At 43.3% G+C, this 17,500-nt stretch overlaps 2 protein-coding genes, 1 long non-coding RNA gene and 16 other non-coding genes across 19 annotated transcripts in view; 1 reads left to right on the top strand and 18 right to left on the bottom strand.

The window, feature by feature from the left end:
* Positions 1-3, bottom strand: part of trnat-agu (transfer RNA threonine (anticodon AGU)) — a 74-nt gene extending 71 nt beyond the window's left edge. Inside the window, exon 1 of the tRNA in view lies at positions 1-3. This exon is cut by the window's left edge and continues 71 nt beyond it. This is a non-coding gene — a tRNA (tRNA-Thr).
* coq8b (coenzyme Q8B) overlaps positions 1-17,500 on the bottom strand; it is a 148,927-nt gene that overhangs the window by 84,059 nt on the left and 47,368 nt on the right. The window lies entirely within an intron of this gene.
* trnat-ugu (transfer RNA threonine (anticodon UGU)) lies at positions 376-449 on the bottom strand. The gene has a single exon. It is a non-coding gene; the product is annotated as a tRNA-Thr (tRNA).
* Positions 1,077-1,150, bottom strand: trnat-agu (transfer RNA threonine (anticodon AGU)). The gene has a single exon. It is a non-coding gene; the product is annotated as a tRNA-Thr (tRNA).
* Positions 2,277-2,350, bottom strand: trnat-agu (transfer RNA threonine (anticodon AGU)). The gene has a single exon. It is a non-coding gene; the product is annotated as a tRNA-Thr (tRNA).
* On the bottom strand, positions 4,919-5,179 carry trnar-ucu (transfer RNA arginine (anticodon UCU)). Its single transcript has 2 exons — positions 5,143-5,179; positions 4,919-4,954 (listed from the first exon to the last, which is right to left on the bottom strand). It is a non-coding gene; the product is annotated as a tRNA-Arg (tRNA).
* Positions 5,344-5,417, bottom strand: trnat-ugu (transfer RNA threonine (anticodon UGU)). Its single transcript has one exon. It is a non-coding gene; the product is annotated as a tRNA-Thr (tRNA).
* trnas-aga (transfer RNA serine (anticodon AGA)) lies at positions 5,600-5,681 on the bottom strand. Its single transcript has one exon. It is a non-coding gene; the product is annotated as a tRNA-Ser (tRNA).
* On the bottom strand, positions 6,526-6,597 carry trnah-gug (transfer RNA histidin (anticodon GUG)). Its single transcript has one exon. It is a non-coding gene; the product is annotated as a tRNA-His (tRNA).
* trnat-ugu (transfer RNA threonine (anticodon UGU)) lies at positions 7,232-7,305 on the bottom strand. Its single transcript has one exon. It is a non-coding gene; the product is annotated as a tRNA-Thr (tRNA).
* Positions 7,486-7,559, bottom strand: trnat-agu (transfer RNA threonine (anticodon AGU)). Its single transcript has one exon. It is a non-coding gene; the product is annotated as a tRNA-Thr (tRNA).
* On the top strand, positions 8,367-10,729 carry LOC143716372 (uncharacterized). Its single transcript, XR_013195981.1, has 4 exons — positions 8,367-8,497; positions 8,669-8,801; positions 9,186-9,310; positions 10,628-10,729. It is a non-coding gene; the product is annotated as an uncharacterized LOC143716372 (long non-coding RNA).
* On the bottom strand, positions 12,193-14,152 carry LOC143715719 (putative ATP-dependent DNA helicase Q1). The gene is made up of 3 exons (XM_077207466.1): positions 13,798-14,152; positions 13,424-13,503; positions 12,193-12,989 (listed from the first exon to the last, which is right to left on the bottom strand). The coding sequence occupies exons 1-3, from the start codon at positions 14,067-14,069 to the stop codon at positions 12,193-12,195; spliced, it is 1,149 nt and encodes a 382-aa protein (XP_077063581.1). The 5' UTR covers positions 14,070-14,152.
* On the bottom strand, positions 15,144-15,217 carry trnat-agu (transfer RNA threonine (anticodon AGU)). Its single transcript has one exon. It is a non-coding gene; the product is annotated as a tRNA-Thr (tRNA).
* Positions 15,672-15,761, bottom strand: trnar-ucu (transfer RNA arginine (anticodon UCU)). The gene is given in 2 exon segments: positions 15,672-15,707; positions 15,725-15,761. It is a non-coding gene; the product is annotated as a tRNA-Arg (tRNA).
* trnat-ugu (transfer RNA threonine (anticodon UGU)) lies at positions 16,051-16,124 on the bottom strand. The gene has a single exon. It is a non-coding gene; the product is annotated as a tRNA-Thr (tRNA).
* Positions 16,305-16,378, bottom strand: trnat-agu (transfer RNA threonine (anticodon AGU)). Its single transcript has one exon. It is a non-coding gene; the product is annotated as a tRNA-Thr (tRNA).
* Positions 16,834-16,922, bottom strand: trnar-ucu (transfer RNA arginine (anticodon UCU)). The gene is given in 2 exon segments: positions 16,834-16,869; positions 16,887-16,922. It is a non-coding gene; the product is annotated as a tRNA-Arg (tRNA).
* On the bottom strand, positions 17,082-17,155 carry trnat-ugu (transfer RNA threonine (anticodon UGU)). Its single transcript has one exon. It is a non-coding gene; the product is annotated as a tRNA-Thr (tRNA).

The raw sequence follows: 17,500 nt of genomic DNA, 5'->3' as shown, positions 1-17,500 counted from the left end.
GCCTACCTCCGCTCTTTTCCGCCAGAAGGTTGACACAGACGATCAAAACATAGAGAAAAGATGCAAAATGTGGACCAGGCTTTGGATAGCATAAAAAAGTTTGCTCAAAACTGCGTGGGGGTGGACAGCTAGCCTCTGTGTTTGTTGGACAGCTGTGTTCAGCAGGACTCCCAGAACCCCCATCACATGTCTATGGAGCTCCATTCACAAGAGCCGCAAAGACCATCTAAGCAACGGTAAGACTAAGGAAGTCTGGCACACCCTGTAATGCTGTACACTCAGAAAAGACAGGCCCTCTGCACAGTTGAAACCTGCTTTAAAGTTCTGAGGCCCTCGGTCCAAGAACAATCACAAAGTGCAAAGCAAACGGAGTAGAGGCACCGCTGGGATTCGAACCCAGGATCTCCTGTTTACAAGACAGGCGCTTTGACCAGCTAAGCCACGGCGCCTTGTCGTCAAGACATATTAGATTGGGAAACTATCCTTCAACAACAGCTCAGGGATGGTTTTCAAATGGAAGCAACTGCAAAGGAAACCTCAGTTTCCTCAGTAACAGTGACTTTTTTTCCTTTTATAAAGTTTAAGCTAGGCCTCCAGAAGGTTACAAACTAAAGCAGGCGCATGCTGTCAACGTAGTCGGCTATCCATTGCGCCACAGAGCCCACGTTTTTATCAAGGCCAAGTGATGGATTTTCATCATTTGCACACCCTGTAATGCTGTAGACTCAGAAAAGACAGGCACTCTGCACAATTGAAACCCGCTTTAAAGTTCTGAGGCCCTCGGTCCAAGAACGATCACAAAGTGCAAAGCCAGCGGAGTAGAGGCACCGCTGGGATTCGAGCCCAGGATCTCCTGTTTACAAGAAAGGCGCTTTGAACAGCTAAGCCACGGCGCCTTGTCGTCAAGACATATTAGATTGGGACACTATCCTTCAACAACAGCTCAGGGATGGTTTTCAAATGGAAGCAACTGCAAAGGAAACCTCAGTTTCACAGTTTGTGGCCAGTTCTCAGAAAATCAATGCCATTCCAAGGGAATGGGTTCACAGCCTTGCGACACAAAGGGGCATCGTCAGAGGCACCGCTGGGATTCGAACCCAGGATCTCCTGTTTACTAGACAGGCACTTTAACCAACTAAGCCACGGCGCCTACCTCTGCTCTTTTCCACCGGAAGGGTGAGACAGACGATCAAAACATAGAGAAAAGATGCAAATTGTGGACCAGGCTTTGGATAGCATAAAAGAGTTTGCTGAAAACTGCGTGGGGGTGGCCAGCTAGCCTCTGTGTTTGTTGGACAGCTGTGTTCAGCAGGACTCCCAGAACCCCCATCACACGTTTATGGAGCTCCATTCACAAGAGCTGCAAAGACCATCTAAGCTACGGGAAGACAAAGGAAGTCTGGCACTTCTCTGTGGTGACGGCCGGTCCTTGTGTGCAAGAGCCAAGAGGTTTCCGTAAGCTATTGTGGTAGGAAACAATAGAGTAATTTTGAAGCCTTTTGACTACTAGGACATTATTTAAATGAACATGTTGAGAACAAGAGCCCTCAAAAGCTTTATGTTACATGAGGGCAACGCTGTGCAGTATGGAGTTGACAAAACAGCAAAAGTCACAACTCAGGTGGGAGTTGACTACCGACTGAGCTATCCGGGCTCTTGCTCGAGAAGCGTGCGTGGTGCGTGGGAACGCACAGTAAAATGAATCGTATTGGCGCAGAAAAAAAGAGCGTCCTCCAATGCATTGCGTTTCCTTCTTCGAAGATTCAGAACGGCCGTCAAAACGTCTGCTATGTCAAAATATATTTGCAAATTAGTGGGAATGGAGCCTATTAGACTGATGATAATAGTCATGAAAGGAAAATAATGCTAGGAAAAAGAACAAAAACTCACTGCTACTTGTCTGGAAAGCCTCTTCACACGCTTCAATGCTGTTGACTGGCCGCGCTCTTATCATTATTGTAAACTTGTGTCAAAGGCGCAGTTGTTTGTAGCAAATAGCAAGCCCGCGGCACTCTAGGTAACAGCCAGCGAGTGTACTGACACCTAGCGATTAGAAAATATACACGCACCATATTCTCTCTGAAGCAAGATTCTTCCGAAATAAATAGGAGCGTTTCGTTTTCAGTCTTTTCTCTAAGGGTTCGAAGCTAAGAGCTCATGCTTTCAAAGAAGGTCCCAGTTTCAATTCACTCAGTTTTACAGTTTGTGGCCAGTTCTCAGAAAATCAACGCCATTCCAAGGGTTCACAGCCTTGCGAAACAAACGGGCATCGTCAGAGGCACCGCTGGGATTCGAACCCAGGATCTCCTGTTTACTAGACAGGCGCTTTAACCAACTAAGCCACGGCGCCTACCTCTGATCTTTGCCGCCAGAAGGGTCAGCCAGACGATCAAAACATAGAGAAAAGATGCAAATTGTGGACCAGGCTTTGGATAGCATAAAAGAGTTTGCTGAAAACTGCGTGGGGGTGGCCAGCTCTGCCCTACAAAGCAAAAAGGCAGTAACTGCATTTTTGGTCAAAAATGAGTTATTATCATTTTCATGACATTCAAGGCATCCTTTGTTATGTGACAAAACATCTTATCTCAAATGTGTGTTGTTTTGGAGAAAAATGGTAGTCGTTTCTACAGTAACTGCAAAAAGCCCTAATGAAACAAAGCAAGAATACAGTAACATCCATTACTGTATTCTTGTTATGTTTTACCTAACAAAAAATAACCGTGTTGCTGCGCAGTGTAGTTACTGTTGCCATGGTGAACACACAGCTGATTTCGCGGCATCCTCACGGGACGGTTTTAACATTTTTACCCTTCTAACTTCACACAAATTTTGTTTGAGATGGCACAAAGCCGGGGAAAGAAGATGGTCGAACTGGCGTTGAAAAGAAAATACCCGGAGAATGGTAAGTAAGAGTGACAGATTAAACATTTAGAAGCTAGGCTATCACAATATAAACTCCTGTCAGCCGCCAGGGCGGGACTTCCTCTCAGAGGTCCATTCAGATAGCATTATGCTAATTGACAGGCGATGTTTTAAATAGCTTTGCTAACCTGCCCCTGATCCTCCCTGCTTCGAGCTGTAACTTTATTCTCTGTAACTTCACATCATCGCCGATGCCATGTCATCATTTTGTTGTTCATGTCACAAAGTTATAATCCAACCAGCGGTGAAAAAATATTCAATAACTAGAAAAGCACTCGGAGAGCACTAACCTCTGTCAAGGTAGCCTTATAGGTCACTGAGGCAATTCCAAATGTCCCGTGTTCCGGATCACCACCAAAATGTAGTAATCTGTTCCTTGTCCTAATACCCATGTTGTCCGAAAATGTCATCCAAATTCGTACAGTACTTTTCGAGTTATCTTACTAACGAACAGACAAACATACACAGCACCAAAAGATAACCTTTGGGCGGAGGTAAAACTTCTTAAGGCATCAGGCTATCCCATAACATCCAAGCAGTCAGCGTGATCTTCTTCGCTCTTATTAGCCTACATGAACGGCGTCTTCTTTTTTCATAGGCTAATCATTCACTGCGTTGTTGTCCAGCAGGAGAATATATGTGTCCATAAACACAGCTATCGGTGTAACAGTTATTCTTTAACGTGACAGGTGTCTGTTCAACTTAAAACACACTCTCTTCGCGGCCGCTGTTTGAAGACTATGTCCGCTGTTTAGATAAGTTAGCAAGTTGTGAGCAAAACTGACATCTTTCTCTTTACTGTTGTAAGCATCCATGCTTTCAACAAAAACAAACTTCTGCAGACAGAGCGAGCCGGCAGGTATTTACACCCCCCTTAGCGCTAAGGCTCAAACACATTGGTTCCTGTTCCTAAGCATTTATTTATTGCACGGTTTCTTCTTCAGAATATAAAATTATATATTTAATTTGGATTCCCCTTAATTATATTAACCTATGAAAATGTTGTCCCTCTGCATGAAAGCAAGCTTCTATGTGTTATCCTATTATAGGCCTAATGTAACTTATGAAGCCAGGCTGCTTTTTGTGTGTTGGCTTTTCTTTCTTCATTTTCATTAAGGGTGCAAAATTATTAATTTATTGTGTTAGCCTAATTCATCCATTATTTTGTCATGGACCTAATTTAAGTTATTTCCTGTACAATGAAATATTATGATATACAGACATCAATACATATATTGATCAGAGTGAAGATGCTGTCCTGTAGGTCCATATAATAATAATAATAATAATAATAACAATTTGTTGCAGTACACAGACAGACAGACAGACACAGACAGATGTGGATTTACATTCATGCCACTAATTTTCTCTCTTTTTCATTTAATCTGTAGTTACTGCCTTTTTCCTTGGTATTGTGCCACGTTTTTTGTTAAGTAATACAAAGCAAGAATACAGTAACTGCAAAATAGGGGTAAAATATCAAATTAAATATGAGGATTGATATGTACAAAGAATAAGCTAATATAAAGTAACAAAACAGCCACATGTCCAATAATCTACCTACAACTACTTAGGCTGGATAACAGGATAACTTTAAAGTCATTTTTCTCAGTTCTGCACTCTGCGTAGTTACTGCCTTTTTGCTTTGTAGGGCAGAGCTAGCCTCTGTGTTTGTTGGACAGCTGTGTTCAGCAGGACTCCCAGAACCCCCATCACACGTTTATGGAGCTCCATTCACAAGAGCTGCAAAGACCATCTAAGCTACGGGAAGACAAAGGAAGTCTGCCACTTCTCTGTGGTGACGGCCGGTCCTTGTGTGCAAGAGCCAAGAGGTTTCCGTAAACAAATGTGGTAGAAAACAAAAGAGTAATTTTGAAGCCTTTTGACTACTAGGACATTATTTAAATGAACATGCTGAGAACAAGAGCCCTCAAAAGCTTTATGTTACCTGAGGGCAACGCTGTGCAGTATGGGGTTGACAAAACAGCCAAAGTCACGACTCTGGTGGGACTCGAACCCACAACCTTTGAATGGCCTCATTTTGCAACCTAGAAGTCCAATGCGCTATACATTGCGCCACAGGGTCCACTTTTTTGCATGGCAAGGCCAAGTGATGGATTTTCATCATTTGCACACCCTGTAATGCTGTACACTCAGAAAAGACAGGCCCTCTGCACCCTGTAATGCTGTACAACCTTTGAATGGCCTCAATTTGCAACCTAGAAGTCCAATGCGCTATCCATTGCGCCACAGGGCCCACGTTTTTGCATGGCAAGGCCAAGTGATGGATTTTCATCATTTGCACACCCTGTAATGCTGTACACTCAGAAAAGACAGGCCCTCTGCACAATTGAAACCTGCTTTAAAGTTTTGAGGCCCTCGGTCCAAGAACAATCACAAAGTGCAAAGCCAACGGAGTAGAGGCACCGCTGGGATTCAAGCCCAGGATCTCCTGTTTACAAGACAGGCGCTTTGACCAGCTAAGCCACGGCGCCTTGTCGTCAAGACATATTAGATTGGGACACTATCCTTCAACAACAGCTCAGGGATGGCTTTCAAATGGAAGCAACTGCAAAGGAAACCTCAGTTTCCTCAGTAACAGTGACTTTTTTTCCTTTTATAAAGTTTAAGCTAGGCCTCCAGAAGGTTACAAACTAAAGCAGGCGCATGCTGTCAACGTAGTCGGCAGGATTCGAACCTGCGCGGGGAAACCCCAATGGATTTCTAGTCCATCGCCTTAACCACTCGTCCACGACTACAAGCTGGCTGAAAGGGGCATGTCGTTTGGCTTGGTACCTTCCAGCGTCGCTGCCCAAGGCCAGTGTAGATCAGCTAGAACTCAGCAACAAAACGTACCGCTCCACAAAAAGAGGCTCGTTCACCCGAACAGGGGCTTGAACCCTGGACCCTCAGATGAAAAGTCTGATGCTCTACCGGCTGAGCTATCCGGACTCTTGCTCGAGAAGCGTGCGTGGTGCATGTGAACGCACAGCAAAATTAATCGTATTGGCGCAGAAAAAAAGAGTGTCCTCCAATGCATTGCGTTTCCTTCTTCGAAGATTCAGAACGGCCGTCAAAACGTCTGCTATGTCAAAATATATTTGCAAATTAGTGGGAATGGAGCCTATTAGACTGATGATAATAGTCATGAAAGGAAAATAATGCTAGGAAAAAGAACAAAAACTCACTGCTACTTGTCTGGAAAGCCTCTTCACAAGCTTCAAAGCTGTTGACTGGCCGCGCTCTAATCATTATTGTAAACTTGTGTCAAAGGCGCAGTTGTTTGTAGCAAATAGCAAGCCCGCGGCACTCTAGGTAACAGCCAGCGAGTGTACTGACACCTAGCGATTAGAAAATATACACGCACCATATTCTCTCTGAAGCAAGATTCTTCCAAAATAAATAGGAGCGTTTCGTTTTCAGTCTTTTCTCTAAGGGTTCGAAGCTGAGAGCTCATGCTTTCAAAGAAGGTCCCAGTTTCAATTCACTCGAACATCCAGAGCACATCAAGGACACGCGCCGTGCACAAAATAAGTAGTTTGAAGGACGGGGTGAGGAGAGGTGGTGACATGGAGCTCAATTTCAATGGCACCCAGAAAACCTTGCCGTGACCCGGATTCGAACCGGGGTTGCTGCGGCCACAACGCAGAGTACTAACCACTATACAATCACGGCGAGCTACCGGTCTACCCGACGTGTCTTTGACTACAAATGGGCCTTGTCATCTTTAGCTTGCAGACAAAACTGTTTCTTACCAACATAACTCTTTTCAAGGGTAATCCTGTAACAGTGACTTTTTTTCCTTTTATAAAGTTTAAGCTAGGCCTCCAGAAGGTTACAAACTAAAGCAGGCGCATGCTGTCAACGTAGTCGGCTATCCATTGCGCCACAGAGCCCACGTTTTTATCAAGGTCAAGTGATGGATTTTCATCATTTGCACACCCTGTAATGCTGTACACTCAGAAAAGACAGGCATTCTGCACAATTGATACCCGCTTTAAAGTTCTGAGGCCCTCGGTCCAAAAACGATCACAAAGTGCAAAGCCAGCGGAATAGAGGCACCGCTGGGACACCGCAGGAGCCCAGGATCTCCTGTTTACAAGATAGGCGCTTTGACCAGCTAAGCCACGGCGCCTTTTCGTCAAGACAAATTAGATTGGGACACTATCCTTCAACAACAGCTCAGGGATGGTTTTCAAATGGAAGCAACTGCAAAGGAAACCTCAGTTTCACAGTTTGTGGCCAGTTCTCAGAAAATCAATGCCATTCCAAGGGTTCACAGCCTTGCGACACAAACGGGCATCGGCAGAGGCACCGCTGGGATTCGAGCCCAGGATCTCCTGTTTACAAGACAGGCGCTTTGACCAGCTAAGCCACGGCGCCTTGTCATCAAGACATATTAGATTGGGACACTATCCTTCAACAACAGCTCAGGGATGGTTTTCAAATGGAAGCAACTGCAAAGGAAACCTCAGTTTCACAGTTTTTGGCCAGTTCTCAGAAAATCAAAGCCATTCCAAGGGAATGGGTTCACAGCCTTGCGACACAAACGGGCATCGCCAGAGGCACCGCTGGGATTCGAACCCAGGATCTCCTGTTTACTAGACAGGCACTTTAACCAACTAAGCCGCGGCGCCTACCTCCGCTCTTTTCCGCCAGAAGGGTCACACCGACGATCAAAACATAGAAAAAAGATTTGAATTCAACGATACAATCTTGCCTTATCACTTCCACAGAGGAACACCCAGGCTTTAATGCGGCGCGAATTAATTGTTCTTGGGACCAGAATGCTGAACAAACACATGACCGTGTTTGAAAGCTTTGGAGACATTGTGGTGCATCACATTCCTCACGAATATTCCAGTGAAATGTCTACACGCTCAACCGATGTAAGATGTTACAATGACATTCTAATGTGGCTATATGTTATAAAAATGTTTGGAATTTAAATACCTTTTTATTTTTACTTTTTCTCGTTCTGGAGTACCCCTTAGATCTCTATTTCAAGGACGAGATTAAAAGAAATGACTTGGTGGAAGTTATGAGACATATACAACAACAGTGTGTATTGATCATGATATATGTAACAATCTCTTGTGACCAAGTCTATGACAATCATATACCAATTCAGTTACTCTGTAAAATTTTTATTTGCATTCAAGTATGTTATTGTGTCTCTTTTTGCTTAGGTATATGCCCAAGGATCCTGATGGGGCACAACACCTACTAATTGGAGGGGACCGTCTCACAGAGGCTAACTGCCGCAATGTACAATGGGGATTTTCAGATGCAGACACTGAGGAGGAAAGAATGGAGGGGATGCATTTTAAATTCGAGGACTGGCATGCTATTCGAGTTCTCTTTGAAGTGAGTTACCATGTGAAAAAGAACAAAAATTGGAATTATTTGTTTATTTTCAATATTCATAAAAAAAATATATATATTTTAAAATTATTAAACTTGTGTATATGTTTGAATGTGTTTTTATTTTGAAATTGTAGATCCACCATAAGATTTTCTTTAAGGAGTCTGCCAAGGACCATGGAACACTCTTTGCAAACATGACCAAGTTGAGGTATGACAATAGAGTTATTATTTGTTAAAATAATAACTAGCATATAAATTTAAACATTTTCTTTGTGACAGAGGTTATGAATGCTGTTCAGCACCTCGAGTACTTTGACTGCAAAGCCATTGAACTGTATATTGTCTTTGATTAGTTAACGGTCTATAATGTTTCCCACAGTTCATGATGACTCTAAATCCACGGCTAACATGTCTGGATAATGTTCTTTACTGTGGGATGGGAAAAACAGTCCTGACATCATGACCTAAGCTGTGCTATTCCCGGGGAGGTGGTTAATGCAATTGTTATGGTGGTATGATTTCATCTATGAACTGTATGAATGTTTGTTTTTTTATTATCTAACATTATAACAAACTATAACATAATAGAGTGAGTGAATGTGAGTTTGTGTTACTGCGCTTCATAGCGATCTGAAAAGACTTCAGAGAGAATAACTGTTGTGAACAGCAATAATAATTTATTATGTCAGTGAGTGAATGAGGCACTGCACTTGCATGGGATGTGAAGCGGCTACAGAGAGACTAACTGTTGTGTGCGGCATAAGTGATTGTGAGTTATTGAATGTGTCTTATAACTTACAAGTTATGTGAAGCAGCTCCAGAGTGACTGATTGTTTTTTGACACAAGACAATAATGTGTAAGGCCAACACTACATTGAAATATTTTCTCATCCCAGGTGCAGCAATGCCAAGAGTGGACCCCATGCTGCGTTCAATGCTTACATGGACTTTGTGATAAAGGACACGACTGCTCTATTCCTAGCTGCGGCGATTGAGCATCTTGGTTTTAATCATGTAACAGGTAAACCATCAATTAAAGGTGCAAAACGCAAGTCTCTGAGTTTTTGCAGAACTACGCCCCCTCTGGCGACAAGCGAAACTGCAACCGCAGTTGTGCACGCTCATGGACCACACGCACGCATGCACGAGCACTTCATAACTAAAGGAGCATCTGCCGCACAGATCTTTGGTGTACAGCCAAAATGTCTTCAGTGGTAATAAAGTTATAAATCTGCAAGTCATTTCACATATATGGAAGGAAAGACATTTGAGTAAATTACTATTTTTAAGGAAAAATACAATATACAATACAAGTTCTTCCTTGTTGGTCAATGAACACCTTAGCATGTTAGCAATGGACACAAGGCTAACGTTACCGGTAGGCCATACACAAAAACATAGTTAGCATCTTTTATTGGATATGTTTTATGTTTCATTCTTCCGAACACAATTCCTAGTTTATGAAACTGTTCACTAACAATGGTAGTAAAACCAATTCTGATTCGACATGTATCTAGCTTACGCTAAAGCATTACACATTTTACGCATCGTCATTTGTTGTCATACATAGATTGGCCGTATCAAACATTAGAGACTGGGCTATATCTTACCGTTGTATCAAGAAAAAAGCCAAGTGAGGATCCCGTTTGAGACCAAGAGCAGACCGGAGATCTCTCCATTTGTTGAATGCCTTCCCGAGGTTGACTCTCGTCTTACTCCGACGCCTGTCTGACTCCAATTTGGACCTTTTGGTGGCACTAGACAAAAAATTTATTTTCTTTACTTTACGTGGAGTTTGTGTTGGGGTTTGGAACGGACTACAAGCCGGTCTCTTTGAATCCATCTTCTACCTTTGACGCACGAGTTGTCTTCGCTGATGCGGAGAATGGCGGCGCCGGCGAATACACAAACCTGCGAGACATAGCCTGGTGAGCGTGAATGCGCGTGACGTCACGCCCAGTCTCAAATTCGAACCCGAATCCCTCTTATTTATTTTACTGTACAGGATTATAGAGGCAATTGCAGTGATCAGAGAATGGCTCATTCAGCCCATCAGGCAATTGTTTATGCATGTATGGGTTAGAAAACGTGTATTTTTAACATGAATTGTTGCGCAATGCACCTTTAACATCAACACATTTTGTTGTTACAATAAATGAAACTGATGATTATATATTGTAAAAATTGACCTGGTGTGTATAACAAACTTTTAACTCGCACATTGGTCTTGATACCTTCAAGATGGCTGATTCAATATTGAAGCTGGCAAATATCTGCATGTGTGGGGTTGGAATACTACCTCTATTAATTGGTCCCTGTTTTGTTTGTCCTTTTACAGATTGTCCTGAGTCCCTTATACCAGAACACATCAAAGAGGCCTCTCCAGAAGCAAGGAGGACATGGTTCAACAACTTAACTGCCTCAATCGTGGACAAATATGTTCTTCCTGACATCACTGATGCTGCAGAGGCTGCAAGTAAAACATCTGCCACACCAATTCAAAAGAATAAGTTCCATTGTCGTATGGAGGGTTGTTCAAGAATGTTCACTTATTGCAAAAGAAGACAAAGCCACGAAATAAAGACACACAACCTGGTTGTGCCAACAGACTCGATACCAATCATCCCCACTCACTGTGACCACAAGTATGAACACACCGTTGCCAGACTGGGCTTCAGCTTTATTCTTTTGGAAATTTTAGATGCAGTAAAGGAAGGAGATGGTGAAATACTGATGCGTCTCTACACAGTAGCCATGTTGTTCTACAAAGCTTACGGACACACTAGCTACGCATACAGTACTTTCCTGCTTACTGTACAAATTAATGCCACGTTGTCTCCACAAGTTGCTCACAGCCTAAAGTGGAACAGATTCTGGAGCACAAGGGGAGGCAAGGGAAGAAACATTCCACTAGATTTACATCTGGAGCACTTAAATGGATTCCTGAAATCTTTCCTGAGCGGCCTGGGGCCTAACCTGAATGAGACTTCAGCAGCAAGAATAAGCAGGTCTATAGGAGTCATGAAAGAAATGATGGCAGGCACTGATATTGAGCTGGGCATATCTGGGCAAACTGGTGCTCACCATGTGGACATGACCAAAGACATCCTCACCTTGGTGGACACTCTGCAAGAGGCAGAGCTTTTTAAACAACAACCAGGTCGAGTGTATGCTGCCTTCCCTGGCTTCCGAAAAAAACCTATTGGCAAAGCTGGATCATAAAGCACTGTGGAAATGGATGATGAGCAAACTAAAGGAATGGCGCAGTGTCCCTTTGTAAACCTTGAGAACATGACCACATTGTGTTAATTGTGCTGTGTGTTTATGTAAACACATTTTTTTGTTTTTAAACATTTTGATATTTCCTCATGCTCATTGATATTATTAAAGCTGTATGTTTACAAACCTTGTTGTAAATTTGCTTATTCATGAATTTAAACACATTGGACACATTACTGAAGTGTAAATAGAAATATTTATTCAGAATCAAACATATATACAACTGTGTAGTTATTTACAGTGGCTCAGTAATTAGTCTGATATTGGAAGCACAGATAAGCCTGACTCAATGCTGCTTAATGAGTTTTCATCATCCTCATCCTCTAAATCAAAGTACCCCTTGAAGTCAATATCAGGCTGCAAATATGGTTCTTCTGTAGTCTCTTGGTACTTGCATAAATCAAAGTCTTCAAAAACTTTGTGCACAATTTTTAGGATTTCCAGGCCATGGTTTATGTCTAATACAGGTAGATTTTGCATGACATAGGTGATGTCAAATATTTCACATACATTTTCAACTACTGATTCAATTAGTACATTGCTGAAACCGGTGCAGAATGATGCATGTGTGTACAGGTGTTCATCTGGCGAAATTAGACTTTCTCTATATTTCTCTAAAAGCTCTCAATTGTCAGGTGATGGAATCTGTTTTGGCATCTCGTAATTTGGTGTTTCTACAGAGCAACTGTCAGAGCTACACTTGCATATTGAATGGCAATAGGTGCACCAAGAATGTCCAGGCTCAACACTAGACGTGTCTTTCTCAAAATGAGAGTATAGGGCCTTCCTAAAACAGCCATTTAAGCTTTTTTGAAGGACATCCTTTACTGCCTTGTCAGTCTTGGCAAGCTGATTGTTTGCATAGAGAACAGCATGAGTTGGAGAGCCATCTCTGCCTGCTCTTCCAACCTGCTGGAGAGTGGCCTCTGGGTCCTCTGGTAACCCATACATGACCACATGGGAGACCTTTGGGAAATTTAGGCCAACTCCAAGTGCTGTAGTTGCCACAGTCACTCTGCAGCTGCCTTCTCCATTAAATGAAGAAAGTACCCTGCTCTTGTTTACAGGTAGAGTCTGGCTGTGGAACATCCCAATCAATAGGTTTTTACCTATTTTCTCTTCACCGACCCAGGCGCTATCCCCAAGTTCAGCCTTGAGGTGGCAGAAAACTCGTGTAACAGTGTTTATTGTCCGGCAGTATATGATGATCGGTAACATCTCCAGTCCTTTTTCTTTTAAGTCTTTTACCAGCCAGTCTAAACAGTCCAGAGAATCTGTTGTAAGTCTTCTTACCCCAAGTCTAATGTTGGGTCGATTGGGGCTAACAGTGATGTTGATTGCATTTTGGAAGTGTAGCTGTCTCCTGACAATGTCTCTTGAGTGCAAATCTGCAGAAGCGGTCAATGCCAATACTGGAGTACCTAAAAAATAAAATTTAAAAGAACAAATGAGAAACCTTGAAGTCATTCCCATTTTATTCATCCCACTGTATAGTTTTTTTACACTTAAACATTAAATTGTAACAGTGTTTTGAAAGTAACAATGTCAAAGAAAAAACAAGGCATTACATGATAATTTTGCAATGTGTAATTTGTGTAATGTTATAATTTCATTGTTTACATAGAGGCTAATACTCATGTTCAGACAATAAGTTACTTAACACTGGTAAATAAATGTTGTGAGAGTAGTGTGATATTACAGTAGCAAAACCATAATTTGAAAGATGGCTTATCATCGAAAGGGTAATGGGTTGGACGTGTCAACAAATTTCAGTGCCCGAGTAACAGAAATGCCATATGTAGTGTTGATCCAGGTAAAGCTAACAGTAATCTCTAAAGTGTTATTGTTAACCTACCTGGAGGTACGATTGCTCGAAGTTCCCCCAACCTTGCAAAGCTTTCCCTAAAGGCCTTCTGTCCTTTCGCAGCCTTCCCCCTGTTAGACAAAATAAAATCATAAGTATTAAGTACAGTTTAGCATAGATGTTGAAGTTATTATTTGCATTGGAAATTGTTTACGGTTGTACTTCACAAGTTTAAAAATTAAATTTAATGACTAAAGTGTCAACAACTTTAATCGTGTACGTGTGCACAGATGAAAGTTATGCTACTAAAGCGGTAGCTGTATATTGATATTGAAAAGCAACACAACTTAGTGGCACTGTGACAAACACAGTAGATAGCAGTCTACAGACATAATGACAATAGGATATTAATAAATACCACTTACCATTTATATGTTAAATGGACTTCATCTACAACGATGCCTATCAGGTTGGTTCTATAGAACTCCGTGGCTAACATGTCTTGCCACTTTGCGCTCATCCAGGACTCGGGACTGCCGAACAGAAGTTGGTATCGACCATTTTTAATCGCATTTTCTTTATCAGGACTCAGCTGAGTGGCAGAAATTCCAAGCTTAACAGCCTCCTGTACCTGGTCATCCATTAAGGCGATTAATGGCGAAACAACTATGACGACTGGGGTCTCGCGAAGCCCCATTGCCTTAGCCACTAACGGGGCTAGTTGATATATCAGACTTTTTCCAAAGCCTGTTGGTAGCAGGGCAAAAACATCATTCTTGTTTAAGAAATGGATTAACGCCGAAAGCTGTTCTTTTTTCAAAATGAACTTGCATTCTAAACTACTTAGACATTGTTCTAAGGCTGCATCAAAGAGTAGCTTCGCGTCTTCAGCCATGTTAAATCGATATAAACAAACTGTTTCCGTGTGTCGCATAGATGTAGTCATCGTCTAGCTGCTCCCTCCCCGTTCTGTGATTGGTTCCCTAAATGAGGCGAAAAATCTGGCCATGGTATCCAGACTGCCTTTCAGCGTGAATTGAATCGCGCTGCGGTAAGGCAGTATGGGTAAACCCAGGCTAAGGGTTCACAGCCTTACGACACAAACGGGCATCGTCAGAGGCACTGCTGGGATTATGACCCACGATCTCCTGTTTACTAGACAGGAGCTTTAACCAACTAAGCCACGGCGCCTGTCGCCGTGGGCATATAGCGCCACGGCACTATACGATCACGGCGAGCTATCGGTCTACCCGACGTGTCCCTGACTACAAATGGGCCTTGTCATCTTTAGCTTGCAGACAAAACTGTTTCTTACCAACATAACTCTTTTCAAGGGTAATCCTGTAACAGTGACTTTTTTTCCTTTTATTAAGTTTAAGTTAGGCCTCCAGAAGGTTACAAACTAAAGCAGGCCCATGCTGTCAACGTAGTCGGCTATCCATTGTGCCACAGAGCCCATGTTTTTATCAAGGCCAAGTGATGGATTTTCATCATTTGCACACCCTGTAATGCTGTAGACTCAGAAAAGAAACGCACTCTGCACAATTGAAACCCGCTTTAAAGTTCTGAGGCCCTCGGTCCAAGAACGATCACAAAGTGCAAAGCCAGCACTTCAACAACAAAGCCTTCAACAACAGCTCAGGGATGGTTTTCAAATGGAAGCAACTGCAAAGGAAACCTCAGTTTCACAGTTTGTGGCCAGTTCTCAGAAAATCAATGCCATTCCAAGGGATTGGGTTCACAGCCTTGCGACACAAACGGGCATCGTCAGAGGCACCGCTGGGATTTGAACCCAGGATCTCCTGTTTACTAGACAGGCACTTTAACCAACTAAGCCACGGCGCCTACTTCGCTCTTTTCCGCCAGAAGGGTGAGACAGACGATCAAAACATAGAGAAAAGATGCAAATTGTGGACCAGGCTTTGGATAGCATAAAAGAGTTTGCTGAAAACTGCGTGGGGGTGGCCAGCTAGCCTCTGTGTTTGTTGGACAGCTGTGTTCAGCAGGACTCCCAGAACCCCCATCACACGTTTATGGAGCTCCATTCACAAGAGCTGCAAAGACCATCTAAGCTACGGGAAGACAAAGGAAGTCTGCCACTTCTCTGTGGTGACGGCCGGTCCTTGTGTGCAAGAGCCAAGAGGTTTCCGTAAACAAATGTGGTAGAAAACAAAAGATTAATTTTGAAGCTACTAGGACATTATTTAAATGAACATGTTGAGAACAAGAGCCCTCAAAAGCTTTATGTTACCTGAGGGCAACGCTGTGCAGTATGGGGTTGACAAAACAGCGAAAGTCACGACTCTGGTGGGACTCGAACCCACAACCTTTGAATGGCCTCATTTTGCAACCTAGAAGTCCAATGCGCTATCCATTGCGCCACAGAGCCCACGTTTTTATCAAGGCCATGTGATGGATTTTCATCATTTGCACACTCTGTAATGCTGTACAACCTTTGAATGGCCTCAATTTGCAACCTAGAAGTCCAATGCGCTATCCATTGCGCCACAGGGCCCACGTTTTTGCATGGCAAGGCCAAGTGATGGATTTTCATCATTTGCACACCCTGTAATGCTGTACACTCAGAAAAGACAGGCCCTCTGCACAATTGAAACCTGCTTTAAAGTTCTGAGGTCCTCGGTCCAAGAACGATCACAAGTGCAAAGCCAACGGAGTAGAGGCACCGCTGGGATTCGAACCCAGGATCTCCTGTTTACAAGACAGGCGCTTTGACCAGCTAAGCCACGGCGCCTTGTCGTCAAGACATATTAGATTGGGACACTATCCTTCAACAACAGCTCAGGGATGGTTTTCAAATGGAAGCAACTGCAAAGGAAACCTCAGTTTCACAGTTTGTGGCCAGTTCTCAGAAAATCAATGCCATTCCAAGGGAATGGGTTCACAGCCTTGCGACACAAACGGGCATCGTCAGAGGCACCGCTGGGATTTGAACCCAGGATCTCCTGTTTACTAGACAGGCACTTTAACCAACTAAGCCACGGCGCCTACCTCCGCCCTTTTCCGCCAGAAGGGTGACACAGACGATTAAAACATAGAGAAAAGATGCAAATTGTGGACCAGGCTTTGGATAGCATAAAAGAGTTTGCTGAAAACTGCGTGGGGGTGGCCAGCTAGCCTCTGTGTTTGTTGGACAGCTGTGTTCAGCAGGACTCCCAGAACCCCCATCACACGTTTATGGAGCTCCATTCACAAGAGCTGCAAAGACCATCTAAGCTACGGGAAGACAAAGGAAGTCTGCCACTTCTCTGTGGTGACGGCCGGTCCTTGTGTGCAAGAGCCAAGAGGTTTCCGTAAACAAATGTGGTAGAAAACAAAATATTTATTTTGAAGCTACTAGGACATTATTTAAATGAACATGTTGAGAACAAGAGCCCTCAAAAGCTTTATGTTACCTGAGGGCAACGCTGTGCAGTATGGGGTTGACAAAACAGCGAAAGTCACGACTCTGGTGGGACTCGAACCCACAACCTTTGAATGGCCTCATTTTGCAACCTAGAAGTCCAATGCGCTATCCATTGCGCCACAGACCACGTTTTTATCAAGGCCAATTGATGGATTTTCATCATTTGCACACCCTGTAATGCTGTAGACTGAGAAAAGACAGGCACTCTGCACAATTGAAACCCGCTTTAAAGTTCTGAGGCCCTCGGTCCAAGAACGATCACAAAGTGCAAAGCCAGCGGAGTAAAGGCACCGCTGGGATTCGATCCCAGGATCTTCTGTTTACAAGACAAGCGCTTTGACCAGCTAAGCCACGGCGCCTTGTCGTCAAGACATATTAGATTGGGACACTATCCTTCAACAACAGCTCAGGGATGGTTTTCAAATGGAAGCAACTGCAAAGGAAACCTCAGTTTCACAGTTTGTGGCCAGTTCTCAGAAAATCAATGCCATTCCAAGGGTTCACAGCCTTGCGACACAAACGGGCATCGCCAGAGGCACAGCTGGGATTCGAACCATCTAAGCTACGGGAAGACAAAGGAAGTCTGGCACTTCTCTGTGGTGACGGCCGGTCCTTGTGTGCAAGAGCCAAGAGGTTTCCGTAAACAAATGTGGTAGAAAACAAAAGATTAATTTTGAAGCTACTAGGACATTATTTAAATGAAC

The sequence above is a fragment of the Siphateles boraxobius genome, unplaced genomic scaffold, assembly GCF_051911475.1.
Source record: "Siphateles boraxobius isolate OS27281-9 unplaced genomic scaffold, OSU_SipBor_1 6, whole genome shotgun sequence".
NCBI classification, from domain to species: Eukaryota; Metazoa; Chordata; class Actinopteri; order Cypriniformes; family Leuciscidae; genus Siphateles; species Siphateles boraxobius.
This window is presented reverse-complemented; position numbering and strand designations above follow the sequence as displayed.

What these genes read in the sequence shown, in the direction of transcription:
- LOC143715719 (XM_077207466.1), bottom strand. Translation starts at nt 14,069, where the DNA reads ATGGGGCTTCGCGAGACCCCAGTCGTCATAGTTGTTTCGCCATTAATC. An exon ending in GTCCATTTAACATATAAATG is followed by an intron (nt 13,504 to 13,797) that starts GTAAGTGGTATT and finishes TTTGTCTAACAG; the next exon opens with GGGGAAGGCTGCGAAAGGAC. An exon ending in TCGAGCAATCGTACCTCCAG is followed by an intron (nt 12,990 to 13,423) that starts GTAGGTTAACAA and finishes TTTATTTTTTAG; the next exon opens with GTACTCCAGTATTGGCATTG.